Source organism: Anolis sagrei, chromosome 7, assembly GCF_037176765.1.
Source record: "Anolis sagrei isolate rAnoSag1 chromosome 7, rAnoSag1.mat, whole genome shotgun sequence".
Taxonomy (NCBI): Eukaryota; Metazoa; Chordata; class Lepidosauria; order Squamata; family Dactyloidae; genus Anolis; species Anolis sagrei.
Genome location: NC_090027.1, coordinates 20,559,777 through 20,582,721, shown reverse-complemented (window position 1 = coordinate 20,582,721; position 22,945 = coordinate 20,559,777). Strand labels below are relative to the sequence as shown.

Sequence of the window (22,945 nt, the reverse complement as noted above, 5' to 3'; positions counted from 1 at the left end):
CTGACCCTCACACTTTTCTTTTTGTGGCCTGCAGATGTCTGTGTTGAACCTCTTAGTGAGGCGTCATCCTGGCTACAGCGAACCCATCCGCTCCAAGGAGGAAGTGATCATCCACTGTGGGTTCCGGCGCTTCCGGGCCTCGCCGCTCTACTCGCAGCACAGCACAGGTGGGAGAGATGGGCTTTATTGAGCTAGAATAGGCATGAGCCAACTTGGACCCTCCCTCCAGGTGTTTTGGACTTCAACTCCCACAATTCCTAACACCTGTAAGGAGGGCCCAAGTTGGCCCATGACTGATCTCAATAATACATCACAAACAATCGAGGACAATCTCAGCTTTTCTCATATGCTGTGCCCAGGTTGGTTCCTCAGGTGCTCCGCTATGGCTGACTTCTCTGGTTGCAACATTAATAAGTACCTCAAGCAGACAAGAGTTCTTTCTCCCACCCTGGACATCATTCCACAGGGATATATATAAACCCCACTTACCTAGTTTCCAGTAGACCTCAAAACCTCTGAGGATGCCTGCCATAGATGTGGGTGAAATGTCAGGAAAGAATGCTTCAGGAACTTGGTCAGACAGCCTGGAAAGCTCACAACCCAGTAACTCCCACCATGAAAGCTTTCGACAAGGTCAATGAATGCCATGAACAGAGGTTGATTTTGTTCCCTGCATTTTTCTTGAAGCTCTCTTGCAGTGAAGATCATGTTCATGGTTCCTCTGGAGGGGCAGAAGTCATTCTGGGAGAGTGTCTTCTGAGACGGGTAGAAGGCGGTTTGCAAAGATTCTTGCAAGAATTTTCTCAGCTGAGGTTAGATGAGAGATACCTCAATAGTTTCCGCAGTCTGTTCTTTCCCCCTTTTTGAAGAGGGTGATCATGGTGGCATCCTTGAAATCTGCAGGGATTTTCTCGGTCACCTACACTTTTTCAATGAGCTGGTGGAGTTGTTGTGTCAGCTCAGGTCCTCCCTCTTTAAAGATTTCAGCAGGGATCCCATCAGGTCCGCTGGCTTTGTTTTTTTGTTTTGTTTTGTTTTTTTGTTGGTTGATGGCATTGCTGACTTCTTCCAAATTAGGCAGTGCTGCAAGCTCATCCCTGGTTTGTTGTTGCGGGATTTGTGAGAGAACCTCTTCGGCCACATGGGAGCTGCGGTTCAGGAGGCTTTGGTAGTGTTCTTTCCAATGTAGTAGTGCAATTGATTTTTGGTCCTTCAGGAGTTTGGTTCCATCTGATGAGCATAGAGGCTGTATGCCATGGTTTCTTGGTCTATAGATGACCTTTGTGGCTTTGAAAAATCCCTGAGCATCATGTTTTTTACCGGTGCAACTATGATCAATCAATGACTTCGTCTTTGTAATATTTTACTCTGGTTCACCTTTCAAGAGCTCTGACTGAAATTCACTTTGCCTTTGTTTCCAGTAAACTTATTTGGTTGGCTTTAATCCTGTCTCAGGAGTGTTATTTTAAAGAAATAAAGTACATCAGAGGGTATACTGATAGCCACTGGGGAATAGCCAGACATATAGTTGTCCTTCAGCCCCCATTGTGCCATCACATGGCCCTTGGTGGTTCCTTCAGATTCTACGATTCCATGAAAACAATGTGACTCTAAAAGCAGGCTCTTCTCTCCCTCAGGAGACAAACACAAGCTGGAGCAGTTCCTTCCCTCCGATGCCGCCATAGTGGCCACCATCTATGGACCCATCACTTTTCCTCCAGCTTCTGTGTTGCTGTTCAGACAAGAGAAGGAAGGTGAGTTTGGGCTTGTTTTCTGTGCCAGGCTCTGGGTTGTGAGAATCCAAAGGCCTAGTTGTGCATAGGTTGCGTGGCTGTGGATTTTAAGTGTAAGTACAGTCAATCCCAGAGTTACAGACATCCAAGTTACAATGACTCCTAGTTAGGAACAGGACTGAGATGACAGGAAGTGTGAGAAACGTACCTTTAATGAAAATTCACTCCTGGAAGAGTCATTATCACTGGTCTGTTTCAAGGATTTCTCGCGAAGTCTCTGCGTCCTCCGCAATCTGACTCCCTTCTCCTGTACATCGAGTCTCATTCTCCTACCTCAGGTGTTTTCCCAAAGGATCTCCACCTCCTCCCTGCTCTGAAGCCGTTTTTTTCTTACCAGACACTGACACATCCTCCCAGACGGAATCATGATTCAAACTCCCCTCATTTCCCACACTGGAAAGCCCATCATTCCTCATAACCTCTGATTGAACCCATCCCTTCATCTTCAGCCTTTGAGTGAACCACAACACTTTCATGGAGTACTCTTGGGTTGGAAATGCTTCATTTGAGCAGAATTTGCTATTACACTATGTTTAATACATTTGGAAAATGTTCTGTTTCTGGGTTTGAAAGAGTTATTTCCTGTTTAATGTGTGGACCTTACTCTGAAAGAAGTTGTTGTACTCCAGAAACTTCGTTTATGTGTCACAAATTATGTTGAATGTGTTGAGACTCAATGATGAACTATTCATTGGGAAACTATTACAAAATGTGTTGCAAGATTTCCCTCCTGCAGAAACAAAGTTTATGCAGTTTAATAAAATAAAATAAAAATGTGTTTTTGATAGAACCAATTAGAAATGGCATTTATAACCCAGGAACAAAGATCATGTTTCATAGTGTTATCTGTGGTTTCATATCTCCCTATCAGACCTGGGAATGGGCTCCCTATGGACGCAAGGGCCACACGGTTATAGAGGTTTGTGGTTAGCATTGGCCTTGACACAGTGGTGTTTCCTCTTTAGGCACCCACAGCCTCCTGGCCACCGGCTCCCTGCTCAGCGTTGACCCCGACCGGCTGGTCATCAAGCGGATCGTTCTCAGTGGCCACCCGTTCAAGATCCACCGCAAGATGGCTGTTGTGCGCTACATGTTCTTCAACAGAGGTAGCCTTTGTGTTGCAGGAGACCCTTGTTGTTGTTGTTGTTCATTCGTTCAGTCGTCTCCGACTCTTCGTGACCTCATGGACCAGCCTACGCCAGAGCTCCCTGTCGGCCGTTACCACCCCCAGCTCCCTCAAGGTCAGTCCAGTCACTTCAAGGATGCCATCCATCCATCTTGCCCTTGGTCGGCCCCTCTTCCTTTTGCCTTCCACTTTCCCCAGCATAATTGTCTTCTCTAGGCTTTCCTGTCTCCTCATGATGTGGCCAAAGTACTTCAACTTTGTCTCTAGTATCTTTCCCTCCAGTGAGCAGTCGGGCTTTATTTCCTGGAGGATGGACTGGTTGGATCTTCTCGCAGTCCAAGGCACTCTCAGCACTTTCCTCCAACACCACAGCTCAAAAGCATCGATCTTCCTTTGCTCAGCCTTCCCTAAGGTCCAGCTCTCACATCCGTAGGTTACTACAGGGAATACCATGGCTTTGACTAGGCGGATCTTTGTTGCCAGTGTGATGTCTCTACTCTTCACTATTTTATCGAGACTGGAGACCCTTAACCCCACTAAATCCAGTACAGGCCGTCCCTAGGTTGCAAACATCCAACTTACAAATGACTCCTAGTTAAGAATGAGGCTGAGACAACAGGAAGTGAGAGGAATCTACCCTCAGAAGGAAGGGGAATTATATATCTGGAAGAGTTGTTTATATATCTATTTTATCTTTTTCTCTGGAGGTCTTTAAACAGAGGCTAGATGGCCATCTTTCGGGAGGGTTCAGATGGTGTCTTGCTGCTTAGAACAGGGTTGGGCTGGATGGCCCGTGAGGTCTCTTGCAACTCCAGGAATCAATTATCTATGCTTGTCCCCTTACTGTATTTTTCCCCTACCTGTTTGAAGTCCTGTCTCCAGCACTCCGTTTCCAATTATTCTCTCCTGCACAAATATTTTCTTGTTCATGTGGCCTGCTCATTGTGTTTGTATTTTCCATTGTTTTATTGTATTCCTATGTTTTACTTTATTGTAATGTTTGTTTTGTGTTTTTGGTTATATTTTGTTGTAATGCACTACTAGGTTTGGCCTCATGTAAGCCGCCCCAAGTCCCCTTTGGGGAGATGGTGGCGGGGTATAAATAAAGTGTATTATTATTGACACAAAAGCACAGTAAGTCACAGCAAACGAGATCTATATGCTGGATTTCGTATCTTAAAACCACACGTTGAACACTTCCCAAGTGTCTAGGACTCTGTGATGTATTTTCGAATGATGCGCGCAGAAAGTTTTATTATTATTATTATTATTATTATTATTATTATTATTATCTGGCAGCCTTTAAACAGAGGCTGGATGGCCATCTGTCAGGAGGGTTCAGATGGTGAGTTTCTGCCTAGGAAAGGGTTGGACTGGATGACCCTTGGAGTCCCTTCTAACTTTTGGATCCTATAATTCTATGAAGTAAATGTGTAGGACTGACTGTATTCTGAGCTATACACCAACAGTGGGAAAGGGGAATCCGATGCCCAAGTAGACGACTCCTATTTATTCTTGTCTTGCAGAGGACGTGACGTGGTTCAAGCCGGTGGAGCTGCGCACCAAGTGGGGGAGGCGGGGGCACATCAAGGAGCCTCTGGGTAAGTGGGGCAGGCCTGGGGGCAGGTTGGGGGCGGGGTCTTTGATGTATACTAGACATGAGCCCTCCCTCCAGGTATTTTGGACTTCAACTCCCACAATTCCCAACAGCCAGTTTCACTCACATACATTTAACATTCATTCTCACCATCCTTCTTCATTCAGTTGATTGATCTTCTTGGAAGGAGGTAGATGTTCAAAAGCTGCATTCTTTGCAGATCTGGCACACAGATTAAAGAAAAGAGTGTCTCCTTATGTAACGATGTTTGGTTATCCATTACTTGGTTGTTTAGACAGCCTGTCGTTCAGCTCAGGTTTGCTAGAACCTCATCAGTCCCAGAACTGCTAAGTTGTTTAACTTCTTTCTTGGACATGATTTTTATATTTACGAACTGGCTTTTATGTATTTTAGTCTATATGTATTTTAATTTATTGTTGATGTATAATATTTTAGATTGTATTTTTAGCATTGAATCCTTGCTGTTAGCTGGTCTCAGTCCCCCTACAGAGGTAGAGAAGATTGGGATACAAAAGTTTTAAATAAATAAATAAATAAATAAATAAAGTAACATTGCCTTTGATGATGTAAACAGGTTTTGTTTACACCAAAAGTTCTCAGGTCAGTTCTCTGGATTTCTCATTAGCACTTTTCAGGGCTTAGTTCAGGAATTCTTCACCTTATTTGTCCTCTATAATGCCAGTTTCAGGGTTTTTTTGATGGTGTCTTCAGTCTTTCTAGACCAGGGGTCCTCAAACTTTTTAAACAGAGGGCCAGGTCACAGTCCCTCAAACTATTGGAGGGCCGGATTATAATTTGAAAAAACTTGAATGAATTCCTATGCCACTTCACATATCTTATTTGTAGTGCAAATATACATAAAACAATACAATAATTAAAAAGGAAGAACAATTTTAACAAATACAAACTTATTAGTCTTTCAATGGGAAGTGTGGGCCTGCTTTTGGCTGATGAGATAGGATTGTTGTTGTTTTTGTTGTGTGCTTTCAAGTCGTTTCAGACTTAGGTTGTCCCTGAGTGAGAGCCGGGTAAATGACCTTGGAGGGCCATATCCAGCCCCCGGGCCTTAGTTTGAGGACCCCTGTTCTAGACATTTAGCCCCGGCCAATTATAGAATTTCATTCATTCATTCATACCTTTGTCACAAGTGTCTCTCCCTCTCTTCCTGCCAGGGACCCACGGCCACATGAAATGCCAGTTTGACGGGCAGCTGAAGTCCCAGGACACTGTCCTCATGACCCTCTACAAGCGGGTCTTCCCCAAATGGACCTACGACCCTTTTGTGCCAGAGCCGCGCCAAAGAAACGCAAGCTCCTCACCTTGCAAAGAGGAGGAAGACATGGCCTGAGACTTGTCAAGAGCCTTTCTCTCTCGCACGCTGGGCTTGGCTTCTTTGCCGCAAAAATATCCTTTCCAAGAGATGCCTTTGCCTTTATTTATTGGTGATCCCAACTCCCAAGGAGAAGAAGTTCATCCCAGTAGGGGCTGGTTGCTATGAAAGGAAGGCACCTCCACATCACCGTGGCATCTTGGATGTGAAGCAACCTGGGTTTGGATTAAAAGGAGCGGTGTATCTCCACTTAATGAAATCCTGAACTCCATCCCTTTCTGGCTTTACGGTGCCTTAAGTCAATAAATGTGGGTTTATTTCATCTACTCGGGCTCTATTTACGAGGTTCAGGGCGATGGTGACCCTCCTGTTTTATCCAAGGCAAGGGGCGCCCTTAAACATTTTTGTTTTTGCATCTTTCGACCCGTTCACACTCTGGATCATGCCAAATGGTCATGGAAGGTTCATTAAAGAGTATTCAGGAGAAGAGTGCACCACATCGGCTTTTGTCGTCTCGGCCTAACCCTTTAGATAGAAGGTCCTAGGGTTTTGTTTGCAGGATGTATGCAGAGAGTTGTATTGGAGTTGAAGGGAGAGAGCGGATCTCAATCCATCCTAAATGGCAGTAGGACGGAGAATAATTACTCAATGCTTTTGAGTAACTATTGGCATATATAGATATGTATTTTCTTTGAGATTCTTTTCTTTCCTTCCTTCCCCTCATACACCTTCCCCTTCCTTCCTTCCTTCCTTCCTTCCTTCCTTCCTTCCTTCCTTCCTTCCTTCCTCCCTCCTTCTCGCTCCCTTCTTTCCTTTTCTTCCCTTCTCCCTTCCTCCCTTTTTCTTTCCCCCTTCCTCCCTTCTCCCCTTTCTTCTTCCTTTTCCTGTCTTCCTTTCTCCTTCCTCCCCTCTCCTCTTTTCCTTCCTTCTACCCCTCCCTCTCTTCCCATTTCCTTCCCTTTCTTTCTGCCATTCCCTTGCTCTTTTTCCTTCCTTCCCTCCCTCTGTTCCTGGTCTCATATCTTCCCTCCTTTCCTTGCTCTTCTTTCCTTCCTCTTCCCTTCTTGCTCTTTTTCTTTGCTCCCATCTCCATTCTTTTCTTTCTCCTCCCTCCCTTCCCCTCTTTTTTCTTCTATCCCTCCCTTCTCCTTTCCTTTTCCTACCCCTCTCTCCCTCGTCTTATACCTTTCTTCCTTTCCGTTCTCTTCTTTCCCTTTTCTTAGCTTCTTTGTTTCTCTCTCCTGTCCCCTCTTTTTCTTTTCTGCACCCCTCCCACCCTTCTCCCTCCTTCCTTCCTTCCTTCCTTCTCCTTTTTCTCTTTCTTCCTCCCTTTCCCCTTTTCTTTCCTCCAGCTCTCCCTCTCTTCTTCTTTCCCTTTCCCTCCCTTTTTTTTCTTCCTTCCTTCCTTCCTTCCCTCCATCCCTTCCCTTCTTTATCTTCCTCCCTCTTTTCTCCTTCCTTCCTTTTTCTTCCTTTTTCCTTCTCCCTCCCTTCCCCATTTTTCTTTCTCCTTTCTTCTTCTTCTTCCTTCGTTCCCTTCTCCTTCTCTTCCCCTCTTTTTCTTCTATCCCTCCCTTCTTTCCTTTTCCCTTCCCTCCCTCCCTCATCTCTTTCCTTTTCTCTTCTTCCCTTCTTCTTCCCTTCTTTCTTTTTTCTATCTTTCCCCTTTTGCTTCCTCCACCCCTCCCTCCCTTCTCCTTCCTACCTTCTTTCCTTTTCCTTTCTTTCTCCTTCTTCCTTTCCTTACCCTCTTTTTCTTCTACCCCTTCCTCCCTTCCCATTTATTTCCCTTTTTCTTTCTTTCCTTCCTTCCCCCGTTGCATACCTTTCCCCTTTCTTTTCTCTTCCTTATTTCCCTCCTTTTTCTTTCTCCCTTCTCCCTTTTTTGGTGGCATTCCCCCATTTGAACGCAATGTTCTTTGCTGAATTAGGAGATTAAAACAGCACTGTTTTAGAGTTGGGCGTTCACCTATTTCCATTATATCAGTGTTAACAATTTCTTTCCATAGGATTCACACCGAATATTCGTTCCGATGGGGAATGTTTCCTGATTTAAGTCACAGTTTCCGATTTCCATCTTAGTGATTATAACAAATCTTGCATCTCAAATTCATTTTCAATCCAAAGCAAATTTTATTTTTGGGTAGCAATATATTACATATAGACATGCCATTGAAGTCTAAATTGTGCTTGTCCTTTTCTCCCATAATTGAACTAGAAGGCAATTGAAATTATTGCAATGTTTAAGGCCATTTTAAAGTGTTTTTTTCAAAGCTCCAACACCAAATCCACCTGAGTTACATTTCCATTGTGTTCTAGGAAAGGCACAAATTGGCATCTGCGGTGTGTGCAAATGAGGCTATTTGCAAACTATGAATCCCAGGACTGAAGCTAAGAAATCTTTTGATTCCTTTATTTTTCACCCCCAATAATGACAGAAAATAATGATGAACAACATAAATGGGAATTACTTTAGAGGATACCTATTTATCCACTATTAGAAAGATTTTCTACCATTCTATTGTATATATATTGCATACCAAGCTGCCATTCATTCCTTTCACTTTCGTTTGCATGATATAGAAATGGCATTATTTGCAAGCATTGTTGCAATAGCTTGAAGCTGCTTTACTACCGGTAGCAAAAGAGTTTAGTCGTCCCCTCCGCAAAGGTGGAGCAAAACTTTTCTATAGTCTCCTGAAGTGTCTCCCTGAAAAAGAAAGAGATGAGCATTAGAATTCTAGAGTTGGAAGGGACCCCCAAAGGCCATCCAGTCCAACCTCTTGTTATACAAAAGAATGGACAAAAAAGGCTAAAGAAATCCAACACTTTGTAGAATCTCAGGGATTTTTTAAAGCCACAAAGGTTATATACGGACCAAGGAATCATGGCATACACTCTCTACGCCATTGATTCCCAACCTTATTTTGAACAAGAACCACTTTTACCAGGGACCACTTTCCAACATTAGTACCAAAAAGGACAGGACTGGTCAACTCTGGGGAAAGGAGCAGAAATAATATATATATGTGTGTGTGTGTGTGTGTGTGTGTGTGTGTGTGTGTAAAGAGGAAGGAGGTTCACAGACTGGATTTTCATTCTCATTGTCCACTGCTGGGCCACGGGCCACAAGTTGAGAACCACTGCTCTACGCTCATCAGATGGAACCAAACTTCTGAAGGACAAAAAATCAATCTCACTACATTGGAAAGAACACTACCCAAGCCTCGTGAATCGCAGCTCCAACGTGGCCAAAGAGGCTCTTTCACAAATCCCACAGCAACAAACCAGGGATGGGTTTGCAGCACTGGCTAGATTGGAAGAAGTCAGCAATGCCATCAGTCAACAAAAAAATAACAAAGCCAGTGGACCTGATGGGATCCCTGCTGACGTTTTTAAAGAGTGGACCTCATCTGACACAACAATTTCACCAGTGTGGATGACTGAGAAAATCCCAGCAGATTTCAAGGATGCCACCATCATCACCCTTTTCAAAAAGGGGGAAAGAACAGACTGCAGAAAATATTTATTTATTTATTTATTTACTATATTTGTATACCGGCTTTCTCAGCCCTCAGGTGACTCAGGGAAGTTTACAGAGGCAACAATTTGATGCCCAAGAACATCATAAAACATTTAAAACATTAATACATAGTATAAAACCAAAAAAAGTAATAAAAACATAAGCCATTTGTGTCTCCTAATTAAAAACATTATTCATCTTGTCGTCCAGTCATTCCAAGTTCCTATGTCTTTTACATTGCATTTTCAAATGCTTGCTCAAACAGCCAGGTCTTGACTCTTTTCTGGAATGTTAAGAGGGAGGGGGCCGATCTAGTGTCCCTAGGAAGGGAGTTCCATAACCGAGGGGCCACCATTGAGAAGGCCCTGCTTCTCATCCCCGCCAAATGTATTTGTGACGCAGGTTTGATCGAGATATCTTGCTTCTGACATCTGCTGGGAAAATCCTCAAGAATCCTTGCAAACCACCTTCTCCCTGTCTTAGAAGACATGCTCCCAGAATCCCAGAATGGCTTCCACCCCTCCAGAGGAACAGTGGACATGACCTTCACTGCACAATAGCTCCAAGAAAAAGGTTGGAACAAAACCAACTTCTTGACCTTGCAAAGACCTCATAGCACTCTAACTGGAGGTCAGCTGTGACCAGCAGTGCTGTAGAATTCGAAGAGGCATGAATGGAGGACGAAAGGGAAAAATGCGCCAAGAGGAAGAAGGCGCTTCAAGCCAACCCTGACCGGGACCACCTCCCACTTGGAAACCGATGCCCTCACTGTGGAAGAACATGCAGGTCAAGAATAGGGCTCCGCAGCCACCTACGTATCCATCACCAAGATACCGCACTTGGAGGGCCATCATACTCAGACAACGAGGGATCGCATAAGTAAGTAAGTAAATGGAAACCCTCCTGACATATGGCCATCCAGCCTCTACACAAAAACCTCCAGAGAAGGAGATTGCACTGGATCCCAAGGCCATATATTCCAGCATTCAACGCTTCTGGACATCAGGAAGTTCTTCCTAATTTATCATTTTAATTTGGAAGGAATGGTGAAAATTCTATCCCAGTCCCCTATGGCCATAATCCTCAATAGTTTTGGGCTCTGAATGAACTGGGCTGTTTTCTGGCCAAAGAAACAGAATTCAGCTCAATCAGATTGTACAATCATCCATCCATAGTTGACATTTAGAGATTTGATGATTATTCACAGATGTGTTTAAAAATATTTTCTAGTCTCTAAGACAGAGATGGATAAATGGATGAGTAGATAGATAGATAGATAGATAGATAGATAGATAGATAGATAGATGGCCATCCAGTCCAACCACCTAAGATAGAGCTGGATGGACCGACAGGCAGATAGATAGATAGATAGATAGATAGATAGATGATAGATAGATAGATAGATAGATAGATAGATAGATTAGATTAGATAGATAGATAGATAGATTAGATAGATAGATGGCCATCCACCTAAGATAGAGCTGGATGGACCGACAGGCAGATAGATAGATAGATAGATAGATAGATAGATAGATAGATAGATAGATAGATGGCCATCCAGTCCAACCACCTAAGATAGAGCTGGATGGACCGACAGGCAGATAGATAGATAGATAGATAAGATAGATAGATAGATAGATAGATTAGATAGATAGATAGATAGATAGATAGATAGATAGACAGATAGATAGATAGATGGCCATCCACCTAAGATAGAGCTGGATGGACCGACAGGCAGATAGATAGATAGATAGATAGATAGATAGATAGACAGACAGACAGACAGACAGACAGACAGATAGATAGATAGATAGATAGATAGATAGATAGATGGCCATCCAGTCCAACCACCTAAGATAGAGCTGGATGGACCGACAGGCAGATAGATAGATAGATAGATAGATAGATAAGATAGATAGATTAGATAGATAGATAGATAGATAGATAGATAGATGGCCATCCACCTAAGATAGAGCTGGATGGACCGACAGGCAGATAGATAGATAGATAGATAGATAGATAGATAGATAGATAGATAGACAGACAGACAGACAGATAGATAGATAGATAGATAGATGGCCATCCAGTCCAACCACCTAAGATAGAGCTGGATGGACCGACAGGCAGATAAATAGATAGATAGATAGATAAGATAGATAGATAGATTAGATAGATAGATAGATAGATAGATAGATTAGATAGATAGATAGATAGATAGATAGATAGATAGATAGCCATCCAGTCCAACCACCTAAGATGGAGATGGATGGATGACTGGATGGTTAGATAGACAGACAGGCAGATAGATAACAATTCAGTTCAACCATCTATGATAGATATGGATGGATGAATAGGTAGGTAGGTACATAGATACATAGATAGATAGCCATCTAGTCCAACCACCAGATAGAGATGGATGGAGGAATAGACAGATAGATAGATTGCTATCCAGTCCAACCACCTAAGATAGATATGGATGGATGGTTAGATAGACAGACAGGCAGATAGATAGCCATTCAGTTCAACCATCTAAGATAGAGATGAATGGATGAACAGGTAGGTAGGTAGACAGACAGACAGACACATAGATACATAGATAGCCATCCAGTCCAACTACTTAAGATAGGGAGGGAGGGAGGGATAGATAGATAGATAGATAAATAGATAGTAGGCTTGTTTGAGCCGAAAAGAAGCCTTGCTGCTTCCTTTCCCTCAATGGGACAACATTCCTGAAAATTTAAACATAGCTCTCATGTCCACCAAAATAAAAATATTCCGCATCCCAAAATAAATAAAGCCAAGTTTGATTTGGGGAAGCACGAAACGAGGGGGAATGAAAAACAAGAAGGGCAGCTGACCTTGATGAAGGAGTAGAGGGACTTCCCGTACATCCGCTTGAAGTCCGCCTTGATGTCGATCATGTCGATCTCGCAGCGGGACACCATCAGGCGGATGAGCGTGTCGTCGTCTGTCCCTATGCCCTGTGCAGAGAAGAGAGCAGGAGCTGTAGTTTGCCTCTTTGGCAGGAAAGGCCCAAGATCTTGGGAAACTATAACTCCCAAGGTCCCATAGCATTGAGCTGTGGGAGGGAGGTTGGGAGCTGTAGACTGCCGAGACCTTGGAAGCTACAGCTCCCAGGATCCCGTTGCATTGAGCCACATAGAGGAGATAGTTTGCCCTGGGGTCAGAGACCTTGAGAATCTGCAACTCCCAGGATCCTGTAGCATTGAGCCATGGAGAAGATGTTGGAAGCTATAGTTTGCCAAGACCTTGGGAAAACTACAACTCCCAGTATCCCATAGCATTGAACCATGGAGCGGCGGTTGGGAGCTGTAGTTTGCCCAGGGGCCAAGCCTCTTTGGCAGAGAAGGTCCAAGACCTTGGGAAACTACAACTGTTATAGCATTGAACCGTGGGGGGTGGGGGTGGGATGAAAGTTTGTCGAAGGGCCCAAGACCTTGGGAAACTATTATTATTATTATTATTATTATTATTATTATTATTAAACTTTATTTGTACCCCGCTAGCATCTCCCGAAGGACTCGATGTGGCTTACAAAGGCCAAGGCCTATAACTCCCAAGGATCCCATTGCATTGAGCCATGGAGAGGAGCTTGGTAGCTGTAGTTTACCAGGGCCCAAGCCTGTTTGGCAGAGAAGGCCCAAGACTTTGGGAAACTACAACTCCCGGGATCCCTTTGCATGGAGCCACAGAGAGGAGGTTGGGAGCTGTAGTTTGCTCCAGGACCAGAGACCTTGGGAAATTACAACTCCCAGGATTCTGTAGCATTGAGCCAAAAATAGGAGGTTTGGAGCTCTAATTTGTCCAGGGGCCAGAGACCTTGGGAAACTACAACTCCTAGAATCCCGTAGCATTGAGCCACGGAGAGGAGGTTGGGAAGTGTAGTTTGCCCAGGGGGCAACCTTGGGAAACTATAACAATCATTGCGTTGAGCCATGGCATGGACTTTGGGAAACTACAACTCCCAGCATCCCATAGCATTGAATCATTGCAGTTCAATGCAGTTTGAGTCACATATTAGAGCTGCTTCAAAATAGCATTCCTTTACATTTTATCTTTTTTTAAAGGATCATTATTTGCATATTATTATTATTTTTTACTCATTTACCTTCATTGATTTGTAGAGCCTTTCGGCAAAGTAGGCGGTCCTGCTCCGCATGCATTTGACTGCAGAAAGAAAAGGAAGCCGAGTTAGCAAAGAGAAAGGATGGGTGCATCCACATTGTGGAATTAACCCAGTTTGTCACCACTTTCACTGCCATTGCTCAATGCTATGGGACCCTGGGAGTTATAGAATTTGTTCACATTGAACCATAGCAATTGGTGTCAAACTGGGTTAATTCCACAGTGTGGACGGACGCACCCGAAGAAATTTGCATAAATAAATATCGGACTTGCCTATGGCCAGCAAGGCATCCTCAAGGTCTCCCGACATCTCGGACTTGATGCTCTCCGTAATGTCCTTATCGGCAATCTTCCTGTATTCGTCAAACACTGGGAAAGGAAAAAGCAAGGCATTGGGGAGCGGCTTTTACACGGGGAGTTTCACAAAATACAAAAGGAGGTTAAAAATAGTTTTTTTGCCAGGAAGAAGCAGGCCGCCTGTACTTTTCATAGATGTGCATTGCAAAAGGGATGCGAATGCAAAAGAAGCTGCAAGCGGAAGAAACACGTCAACAGAAACGGAGCTGATTTGCCTTCAAATCCAGTTGTGCAAATGAATGGGATGCAGAATGACCTATATGGATACATCTACACGGTCCCTTGGGCTCATTTCTCAAGCCCTCCTCTCTCTCACCATCCTATCCTTCATTCCTTCCTCCTTCCCTCCCTCCCTTCCTTACCTCCCTCTTTCTCCTTCCTCCTTGCTTCCCTTACACCCTTTCGTCCTTCTTTCCCTCTTTCCTCCCTCCTTCCCTCTCTCCCTCTTTCTCCCTTCCTTCTCTTTCCTCCCTCCCTCCCTTATCTCCCTCCCTCTTCTCCATCCCTCCATTCCCTTCCACCCTTTTGTTCTTCCTTCCTTCCTTCTCCCTTTCCTTTCCTTCTTCCATCCCTTCCTTCCAACATTTTGTCCTTCCTTCCCTTTTGTCTTTCCTTCTTTCTCTCTTTCCTTCTTACCTCCTTTCCTCTTTCTCCTTCCATCCTTCTCTTCCACCCTTTCATCCTTCTTTCCTTCCCTGTTTCCTCCCTCTTTCTCATTCTATCCTTCCTTTCCACTCTTCCTTCTCTCTTTCCTTCCTTCTCTCCTTCCTCCTTCCCTCTCTCCCTTTCTTCCTTACCCCCCTCTTTCTCCCTCCCTCCTTGCTTCCATTACACTCTTTTGTCCTTCTGTCCTTCCCTCTTTCCTCCCTCCTTCTCTCTCCCTCTTTCTCCCCTCCTTCCTTCTCTCTTTCCTCCCTCTCTTCCTTATCTCCCTCTTTTCCCTCCCTCCATTGCCTTCCACTCTTTTGTTCTTCCTTCCTTCTCCCTTTCCTTCCCTTCCTTCCACCCTTCTCATTCTCCCTTCCTCCTTGCCTTTCTTCCTCCTATCCTTTCGTCCTTCCTTCCCTTTTGTCTTTCCTTCTTTCTCTCTTTCCTTCCTCCTTACCTTCCTTTCTCTTTCTCCTTCCGCCCTTCCCTTCCACCCTTTCATCCTTCTTTCCTTCACTGTTTCCTCCCTCTCTCCCTCTTTTTCCTTCTATCCTTCCCTTCCTCCCTTCCACTCTTCCTTCTCTCTTTCTTCCTTCTCTCCTTCCTCCTTCCCCCTTTTCTTTCTTACCTCCCTCCCTCCTTGCTTCTTTTACACCCTTTCGTCCTTCTTTCCTCCCTCCTTCCCCCTCTCCCTCTTTCTCCCTCTCTTCCTTCCTTCTTTCCTTCCTTCCTTTTCTCTTTCCTCCCTTCCTTATCTCCCTCCCTTTTCTGCCTCTCTCCATTCCCTTCCTTCCTTCTCCCTTTCCTTCCCTTCCTTCCATCTTTCTCTTCCTCGCGTCCTCCTTCCCTTCCTTCCTTCCAACCTTTCGTTCTTCCCTTTTGTCTTTCCTTCTTTCTCTCTTTCCTTCCTCCTTACCTCCCTCCCTCTTTCTCCTTCCATCCTTCTCTTCCACCCTTTCATCCTTCTTTCCTTCCTGTTTCCTCCCTCTCTCCCTCTTTCTCCTTCTATCCTTCCCTTCCACTCTTCCTTCTCTCTTTCTTTCCTTCTCTCCTCCCTCCCTCCCTCCCTTTCTTCCTTACCTCCCTCTTTCTCCCTCCCTTCTTGCTTTTCTTACACCCTTTTTGTCCTTCCTTCCTTTCCTCTTTCCTCCCTCCTTCCCTCTCTCCCTCTTTCTCCCTCCCTTTTTGCTTCTCTTACACCCTTTTGTCCTTCCTTCCTTCCCTCTTTCCTCCTTCCTTCCCTCTCTCCCTCTTTCTCCCTTCCTTGTCTCCATCCCTCTTCTGCCTCTCCCATTTCCTTCCACCCTTTTGTTCTTCCTTCCTTCTCACTTTCCTTCCATTCCTTCCTTCCATCCTTCTCTTCCTCCTTCCCTTCCTTCCTTCCATCCTTTTGTCCTTCCTTCTTTCTCTTTCCTTCCTCCTTACTTCCCTCCTTCTCCTTCCACCCTTTCATCCTTCCATGTTTCCTCCCTCGTTCTCCTTCTATCCTTCCCTTCCTCCCTTCCACTCTTCCTTCCTTCTCTCTTTCCTTCTTCCTTCCCTTCTTTCCTTCCACCACCAGGCAGCCAATCCTCTTAACAGGGAGTGCTAGCATGCAGCCCCCAAATTAGAAAGTTTGCCCATGCCTCATCTACAGTGTACAATTAATGTGGTTTGATACCATTTTAGTGCTATAAAGTCTCGGGACTTAACATTTGGCACTTTTTTGCAGAGAAAGCTAAAGGCTTTGTCAAACTACAACTCCCTGTATGTCAGGATCACCATATCAACTTGGGACTGGCTGCTTCAGTTCCCTGCCATAAAGAAGGGAGATGGGAGAAGAAGGATGGGTACAGCTGAGGAAGGAAATGTAGACATCTATTTTGTGAGGGAAATTGAAACTGCATTTAACAGACGGTGGGCACAGAGTTTGGCCACTAGGAGGCAGATGGGAGTTGGGGCTGATAGATACAGCAGGTTGGAGTGGGGAAGCTTTAGAACTGTCTTTTTAGGATTGTGGAAAGAAAGCATAAACCACTTGTCTCCAGCGTTCTATTGTTGTGAGCTTGATTTTAACTCCAAGATCTTCCAGAGTCTAACACAGTATACCATTGCATTCAGCCATGGAAAGCACAGCGGTGCCGAACTGCATTCATTCTACAGTGTAGTTGCACTCTTGGTAGTGATCCTAGAGTTGGAAGGGACCCCCAAAGGCCATCCAGTCCAACCCCCTTCTGCTATTATGCAGGAAAAGCATAATCCACACCTTTGTTTAATAATAATAATAATAATAATAATAATAATAATAGAACTGAAGAATTCCAGGACTGGAAGGGACCCCTAAAGGCCATCTAGTCCAACCTCTTTCTGCTATTATGCAGGAAAAGCATAATCCACACCTTGGTTTAATAATAATAATAATAATAATAATAATAATAGAACTGAAGAATCCCAGGACTGGAAGGGACTCCCAAAGGCCATCCAGACCAACCCCCTTCTGCTATTATGCAGGAAAAGCATAATCCACACCTTTGTTTAATAATAATAATAATAATATTAATAATAGAACTGAAGAATCCCAGGGCTGGAAGGGACCCCCAAAGGCCATCCAGTCCAACCCCCTCCTGCTATTATGCAGGAAAAGCATAATCCACAACTTTGCTTAATAATAATAATAATAATAATAATAATAATAATAATAATAGAACTGAAGAATCCCAGGACTGGAAGGGACCCCCAAAGGCCATCCAGTCCAACCCCCTTCTGCTATTATGCAGGAAAAGCATAATCCACAACTTTGCTTAATAATAATAATAATAATTGAACTGAAGAATCCCAGGACTGGAAGGGACCCCCAAAGGCCATCTAGTCCAACCTCTTTCTACTATTATGCAGGAAAAGCATAATCCACACCTTGGTTTAATAATAATAATAATAATAATAATAATAATAATAATAGAACTGAAGAATCCCAGGACTGGAAGGGACCTCCAAAGCCCATCTAGTCCAACCTCTTTCTGTCCTGCAAGAAAAGCACAATTAAAGCCACCCCAACAGCCTCAGCTTAATAATAATAATAATAATAATAATAATAATAATATAATGATTGCCAGAATCTGGAAGCTTTTGGAAGAAAAGCATGCTCACAAAGCACAATCTTTGGAAACAGCTTTTTTTCTATCTTATCACAGCCGTAAGAAAGACAGTTCTAAGGGTTTCCTGCCAACCCCGTGTATATCATTCCCCAATCCCACCCCCTTCTACTGTTTTGTTATCTCATAAGACCAGATGGCCTTACTATAGTGTGCTCCTATCCATCTCAACCTCCCCTTCTGCATATCATGGGAGCGGGGGGGGGGGGGGGGGGGGGGGGGAGCAGCTAGTTCCAAGCTGGTAGGACATCCTGACAAATGATAATGATAACAATAATAATAGAACTATCGAATCCTAGGGCTGGAAAGGACCCCCAAAGGCCATCTAGTCCAACCCCCTTCTTCCATTATGCAGGAAAAGCACAATCAAAGCCACCCCAACAGCCTCTGCTTAATAATAATATAATAATAATAATAATAATGACAATAATAGAATTATAGAATCCCAGGGCTGGAAAGGATCCCCAAAGGCCATCTAGTCCAACCCTCTTCTTCCATTATGCAGGAAAAGCACAATCAAAGCCACCCCAACAGCCTCTGCTTAATAATAATATTATAATAATAATGACAATAATAGACTTATAGAATCCCAGGGCTGGAAAGGATCCCCAAAGGCCATCTAGTCCAACCCCCTTCTTCCATTATGCAGGAAAAGCACAATCAAAGCCACCCCAACAGCCTCTGCTTAATAATAATATTATAATAATAATAATGACAATAATAGAATTATAGAATCCCAGGGCTGGAAAGGACCCCCAAAGGCCATCTAGTCCAACCCCCTTCTTCCATTATGCAGGAAAAGCACAATCAAAGCCACCCCAACAGCCTCTGCTTAATAATAATATTATAATAATAATGACAATAATAGACTTATAGAATCCCAGGGCTGGAAAGGACCCCCAAAGGCCATCTAGTCCAACCCCCTTCTTCCATTATGCAGGAAAAGCACAATCAAAGCCACCCCAACAGCCTCTGCTTAATAATAATATTATAATAATAATGACAATAATAGACTTATAGAATCCCAGGGCTGGAAAGGATCCCCAAAGGCCATCTAGTCCAACCCCCTTCTTCCATTATGCAGGAAAAGCACAATCAAAGCCACCCCAACAGCCTCTGCTTAATAATAATATTATAATAATAATAATGACAATAATAGAATTATAGAATCCCAGGGCTGGAAAGGACCCCCAAAGGCCATCTAGTCCAACCCCCTTCTTCCATTATGCAGGAAAAGCACAATCAAAGCCACCCCAACAGCCTCTGCTTAATAATAATATTATAATAATAATGACAATAATAGACTTATAGAATCCCAGGGCTGGAAAGGACCCCCAAAGGCCATCTAGTCCAACCCCCTTCTTCCATTATGCAGGAAAAGCACAATCAAAGCCACCCCAACAGCCTCTGCTTAATAATAATATTATAATAATAATAATGACAATAATAGAATTATAGAATCCCAGGGCTGGAAAGGACCCCCAAAGGCCATCTAGTCCAACCCCCTTCTTCCATTATGCAGGAAAAGCACAATCAAAGCCACCCCAACAGCCTCTGCTTAATAATAATATTATAATAATAATGACAATAATAGACTTATAGAATCCCAGGGCTGGAAAGGATCCCCAAAGGCCATCTAGTCCAACCCCCTTCTTCCATTATGCAGGAAAAGCACAATCAAAGCCACCCCAACAGCCTCTGCTTAATAATAATATTATAATAATAATAATGACAATAATAGAATTATAGAATCCCAGGGCTGGAAAGGACCCCCAAAGGCCATCTAGTCCAACCCCCTTCTTCCATTATGCAGGAAAAGCACAATCAAAGCCACCCCAACAGCCTCTGCTTAATAATAATATTATAATAATAATGACAATAATAGACTTATAGAATCCCAGGGCTGGAAAGGACCCCCAAAGGCCATCTAGTCCAACCCCCTTCTTCCATTATGCAGGAAAAGCACAATCAAAGCCACCCCAACAGCCTCTGCTTAATAATAATATTATAATAATAATAATGACAATAATAGAATTATAGAATCCCAGGGCTGGAAAGGACCCCCAAAGGCCATCTAGTCCAACCCCCTTCTTCCATTATGCAGGAAAAGCACAATCAAAGCCACCCCAACAGCCTCTGCTTAATAATAATATTATAATAATAATGTCAATAATAGAATTATAGAATCCCAGGGCTGGAAGGGACCCCCAAAGGCCATCCAGTCCAACCCCCTTCTGCCATTATGTAGAAAAAGCACCATCAAAGCCCTCCTGACAGATGGCTAAGGGGTTGGGGCCTTACCTCTTAGCAGGTGGTTCCGGTTCCTTGTGCAGAGGACCGTCATGAATTGGGCCTCATCTGTCCCCCACCGTTTCTCCCCTGCTTCGTAAAGGCACTAAAAATAAGAATAAAGAGCAGCATGCTTTTTGGAAACATATCCTTCATTTTGACCCATTGGTCAAAACAGTGCAGAGAAGAGAAAGAGCTTACTTTCACAAAGAAGTCAAAGGAAATGGATAACATCAACTCTGTGGAACTTGATGGAATTGCAACTCCCATCAAGCCTAAGCTAAGAATGCTGGGAGCTGTAGTTCCCAAATACCTAGGGGACCACTTCTGGGAAGGCTCAAGTTTGTATTTAGATTGCAAGAGATGTCAGCTTGACATTCTTTGAACCAGCAACATTAAATGCAAAGGAACTATTTCATGAAATTGTGCACATGGCATTCTTTTCATTTCTTCACACAGAACACAAATCTAAACAAGTGTTTACAAAAATCACTCTGCTTTTCATATATTTGAAGACCACATAAAATGAAGAAAATGTGTGAGATTAAACATATTATCAAAGTTCATTTGAAACTACATATTACTATTAAAGGCTCACCTTAACTTCTAAATTCAAAACATGTGGACAGGAAAATAGCACTAATAGTTATCTGGTTCAGAAGTACAAAACACTGAGGACCATAGAAACCCGTTTTTTCACTTGTTCTTTTGTTTTTCAATTAACCATCAAAAATAAAAAGATGCAAATATGTTATTTAATTTTGAATCACAAGCAAAAAAGGCCATGTTTTTCCTTATTTCAAATTTTAGATGGATCAAAAATACGAAATGGAAAAACAGGCTGCTGTTGGACCGAATTTGATTTTAAATTTTTATTTGTCAGGTTGACGAGACAAAACTGGCTTGACTGCCAATTGAAAAACAAAAGAACAACCAATACATGGTTTGGAAAGACTCAGTGCATATTTAAAACGGTGGCTTTGATCATCTTCTAGTAAAATATAAAATATCTTTTTTGTACGTGTGTGCCGCAGTCTGGCAAGCATCGGAGGATTTTTCTGAATGTTCAGAGAATGGGGATGATGGGTTTCAAAGTGAGGAATCTGTGAGTGATTGAATTGCAAGCAGACGAGGCTGGTGTTTTGGATTCTTTTGCTCATCCAAAAATGATCAAGGGTCTGGAGAACAAGCCCTATGAAGAGCGGCTTAAAGAGCTGGGCATGTTTAGCCTGAAGAAGAGAAGAGGAGACATGATAGCCATGTATAAATATGGGAGAGGAAGTCACAGGGATGAGGAAGCAAGCTTGTTTTCTGCTTCACTGGAGACTAGGACACGGAACAATGGCTTCAAACTACAAGAAAGGAGATTCCATTTGAACATGAGGAAGAACTTCCTGACTGTGAGAGCCGTTCAGCAGTGGAACTCTCTGCCCTGGAGTGTGGTGGAGGCTCCTTCTTTGGAGGCTTTTATACAGAGGCTGGATGGCCATCTGTCAGGGGTGCTTTGAATGCAATATTCCTGCTTCTTGGCAGGGGGTTGGACTGGATGGCCCATGAGGTCTCTTCCAACTCCTATGATTCTATGATCCCTAGGCAACAGGGGAAAATGAAAGTTCCAGTTCCCTTGAGAAAAAGCCTTGGAAGGATGGGGAGTTTTCCAGGGAGAACAGATTAGACCTGAGAACGCAGAGAGTGAAAAACCAGCAAACTAGATATTCTCAGATGATATGAGATAAGACACTAAAGTCCAGATGTGTCAGACATGATGTCATGGGTGTCTTAGATGGCTTAAATTAAGTGGTTTGCTTTCAGGCTTTTCAGAGGAGACAACGCTGCTGTAGGAGAACAGTTTCGTGTTCATGATTCCTGTTCATGGTTCCTCTATTGTCAAGATTCCTGTTTCATCTTCCTGTGTTATGCCTATGTTTCCTTGAAGAATTTACTTCTGAAAAGTTTCTGTTTTCATGTTCGTGGATATACCTTTGGATTAATTCTGTGCTTTGGGGTTTCCTTGGCTTTGTCTTCTATCCTAGCATTTCGGATTACTGCTACTGGACTCTAGTTTGTTTTGAGTACTGCATTTTAGATCTGTACCGACTTTGGCGGATTTGTGCCTTTTCCCTTTTTTATATTCTTTCTTTAATAAACATCCACCTTACTAAACCACCTTATCCTTTAACGAGTTCACATAGTGGTTTTCCTCCCCCCTCCTCCAAAATTAGTCTGGTGTTATTGTTGTTGCTAGCTATTGTTGTTATGTTGCTTCACGCTGTTTTGTGCTGTCTTAATTGTTATTGCTTTATTTTTAATTGTATTCTGCCTTGGGCTTGGGCCCCATGTAAGCTGCTCTGAGTCCCTTCGGGGAGATGGATTTGGGGTAGAAAAATAAAGTTCTTCTTCCCCTTCTTCTTCTTCTTCTTCTTCTTCTTCTTCTTCTTCTTCTTCTTCTATTGGATCACTGGACGCTGGTGTGGTGTTGGGTGAAAGGGTGTTCTTGTGCTAGGGTGCAACCGTGTGTATTTTATACTGTGGTCAACAGTGCTGTCGGGATGCATATTGTTGATTTTGTAACAAAGGCTGCGGGCCAGTGGAAAATTTAACATGGGCCGCAATTGGCCCGCAGGCTGGACTTTGCACACACCTGATCTATGCTGTAGAATTAATGGAGGACCCAAGGACTCAATGCTATATAATCCTGGGAGCTGTAGTTTGACAATGTCTGCCAAAGAGGGCCGGTGCCTCACCAAACTACAAATCCCAGGATCTCACAGCACGGAGCCATGACAGCTAAAGCGGTGTCAAACCGTATTACCTGATTCATAGAATCATAGAGTTGGAAGAGACCTTATGGGCCATCCAGTCCCACCCCCTGCCAAGAAGAAGAAATATTGCATTCAAAGCACCCCTGACAGATGGCCATCCAACCTCTGTTTAAAAGCTTCCAAAGAAGGAGCCTCCACCACACTCCGGGGCAGAGAGTTCCA

General features: G+C 43.5%; 2 protein-coding genes across 3 annotated transcripts in view; one reads left to right on the top strand and one right to left on the bottom strand.

The window, feature by feature from the left end:
• TSR1 (TSR1 ribosome maturation factor) overlaps positions 1-6,193 on the top strand; it is a 28,644-nt gene extending 22,451 nt beyond the window's left edge. The window contains exons 11-15 of the mRNA XM_067470711.1: positions 35-167; positions 1,638-1,754; positions 2,759-2,899; positions 4,446-4,520; positions 5,710-6,193. Coding sequence (XP_067326812.1) covers positions 35-167; positions 1,638-1,754; positions 2,759-2,899; positions 4,446-4,520; positions 5,710-5,885 — 642 coding nt within the window. The 3' untranslated portion in view covers positions 5,886-6,193. The remainder of the gene's footprint in view (positions 1-34; positions 168-1,637; positions 1,755-2,758; positions 2,900-4,445; positions 4,521-5,709) is intronic.
• Positions 6,194-7,980: 1,787 nt separating this feature from the next.
• Positions 7,981-22,945, bottom strand: part of ANXA4 (annexin A4) — a 45,063-nt gene continuing 30,098 nt past the window's right edge. For both annotated transcript variants that reach the window (XM_067470713.1, XM_067470712.1), the window contains exons 9-13: positions 19,974-20,067; positions 13,810-13,905; positions 13,520-13,578; positions 12,249-12,371; positions 7,981-8,577 (exon numbers count right to left, since the gene is read on the bottom strand). In XM_067470713.1, the coding sequence (XP_067326814.1) occupies positions 8,518-8,577; positions 12,249-12,371; positions 13,520-13,578; positions 13,810-13,905; positions 19,974-20,067 (432 nt within the window). In that variant the 3' untranslated portion in view covers positions 7,981-8,517. The remainder of the gene's footprint in view (positions 8,578-12,248; positions 12,372-13,519; positions 13,579-13,809; positions 13,906-19,973; positions 20,068-22,945) is intronic.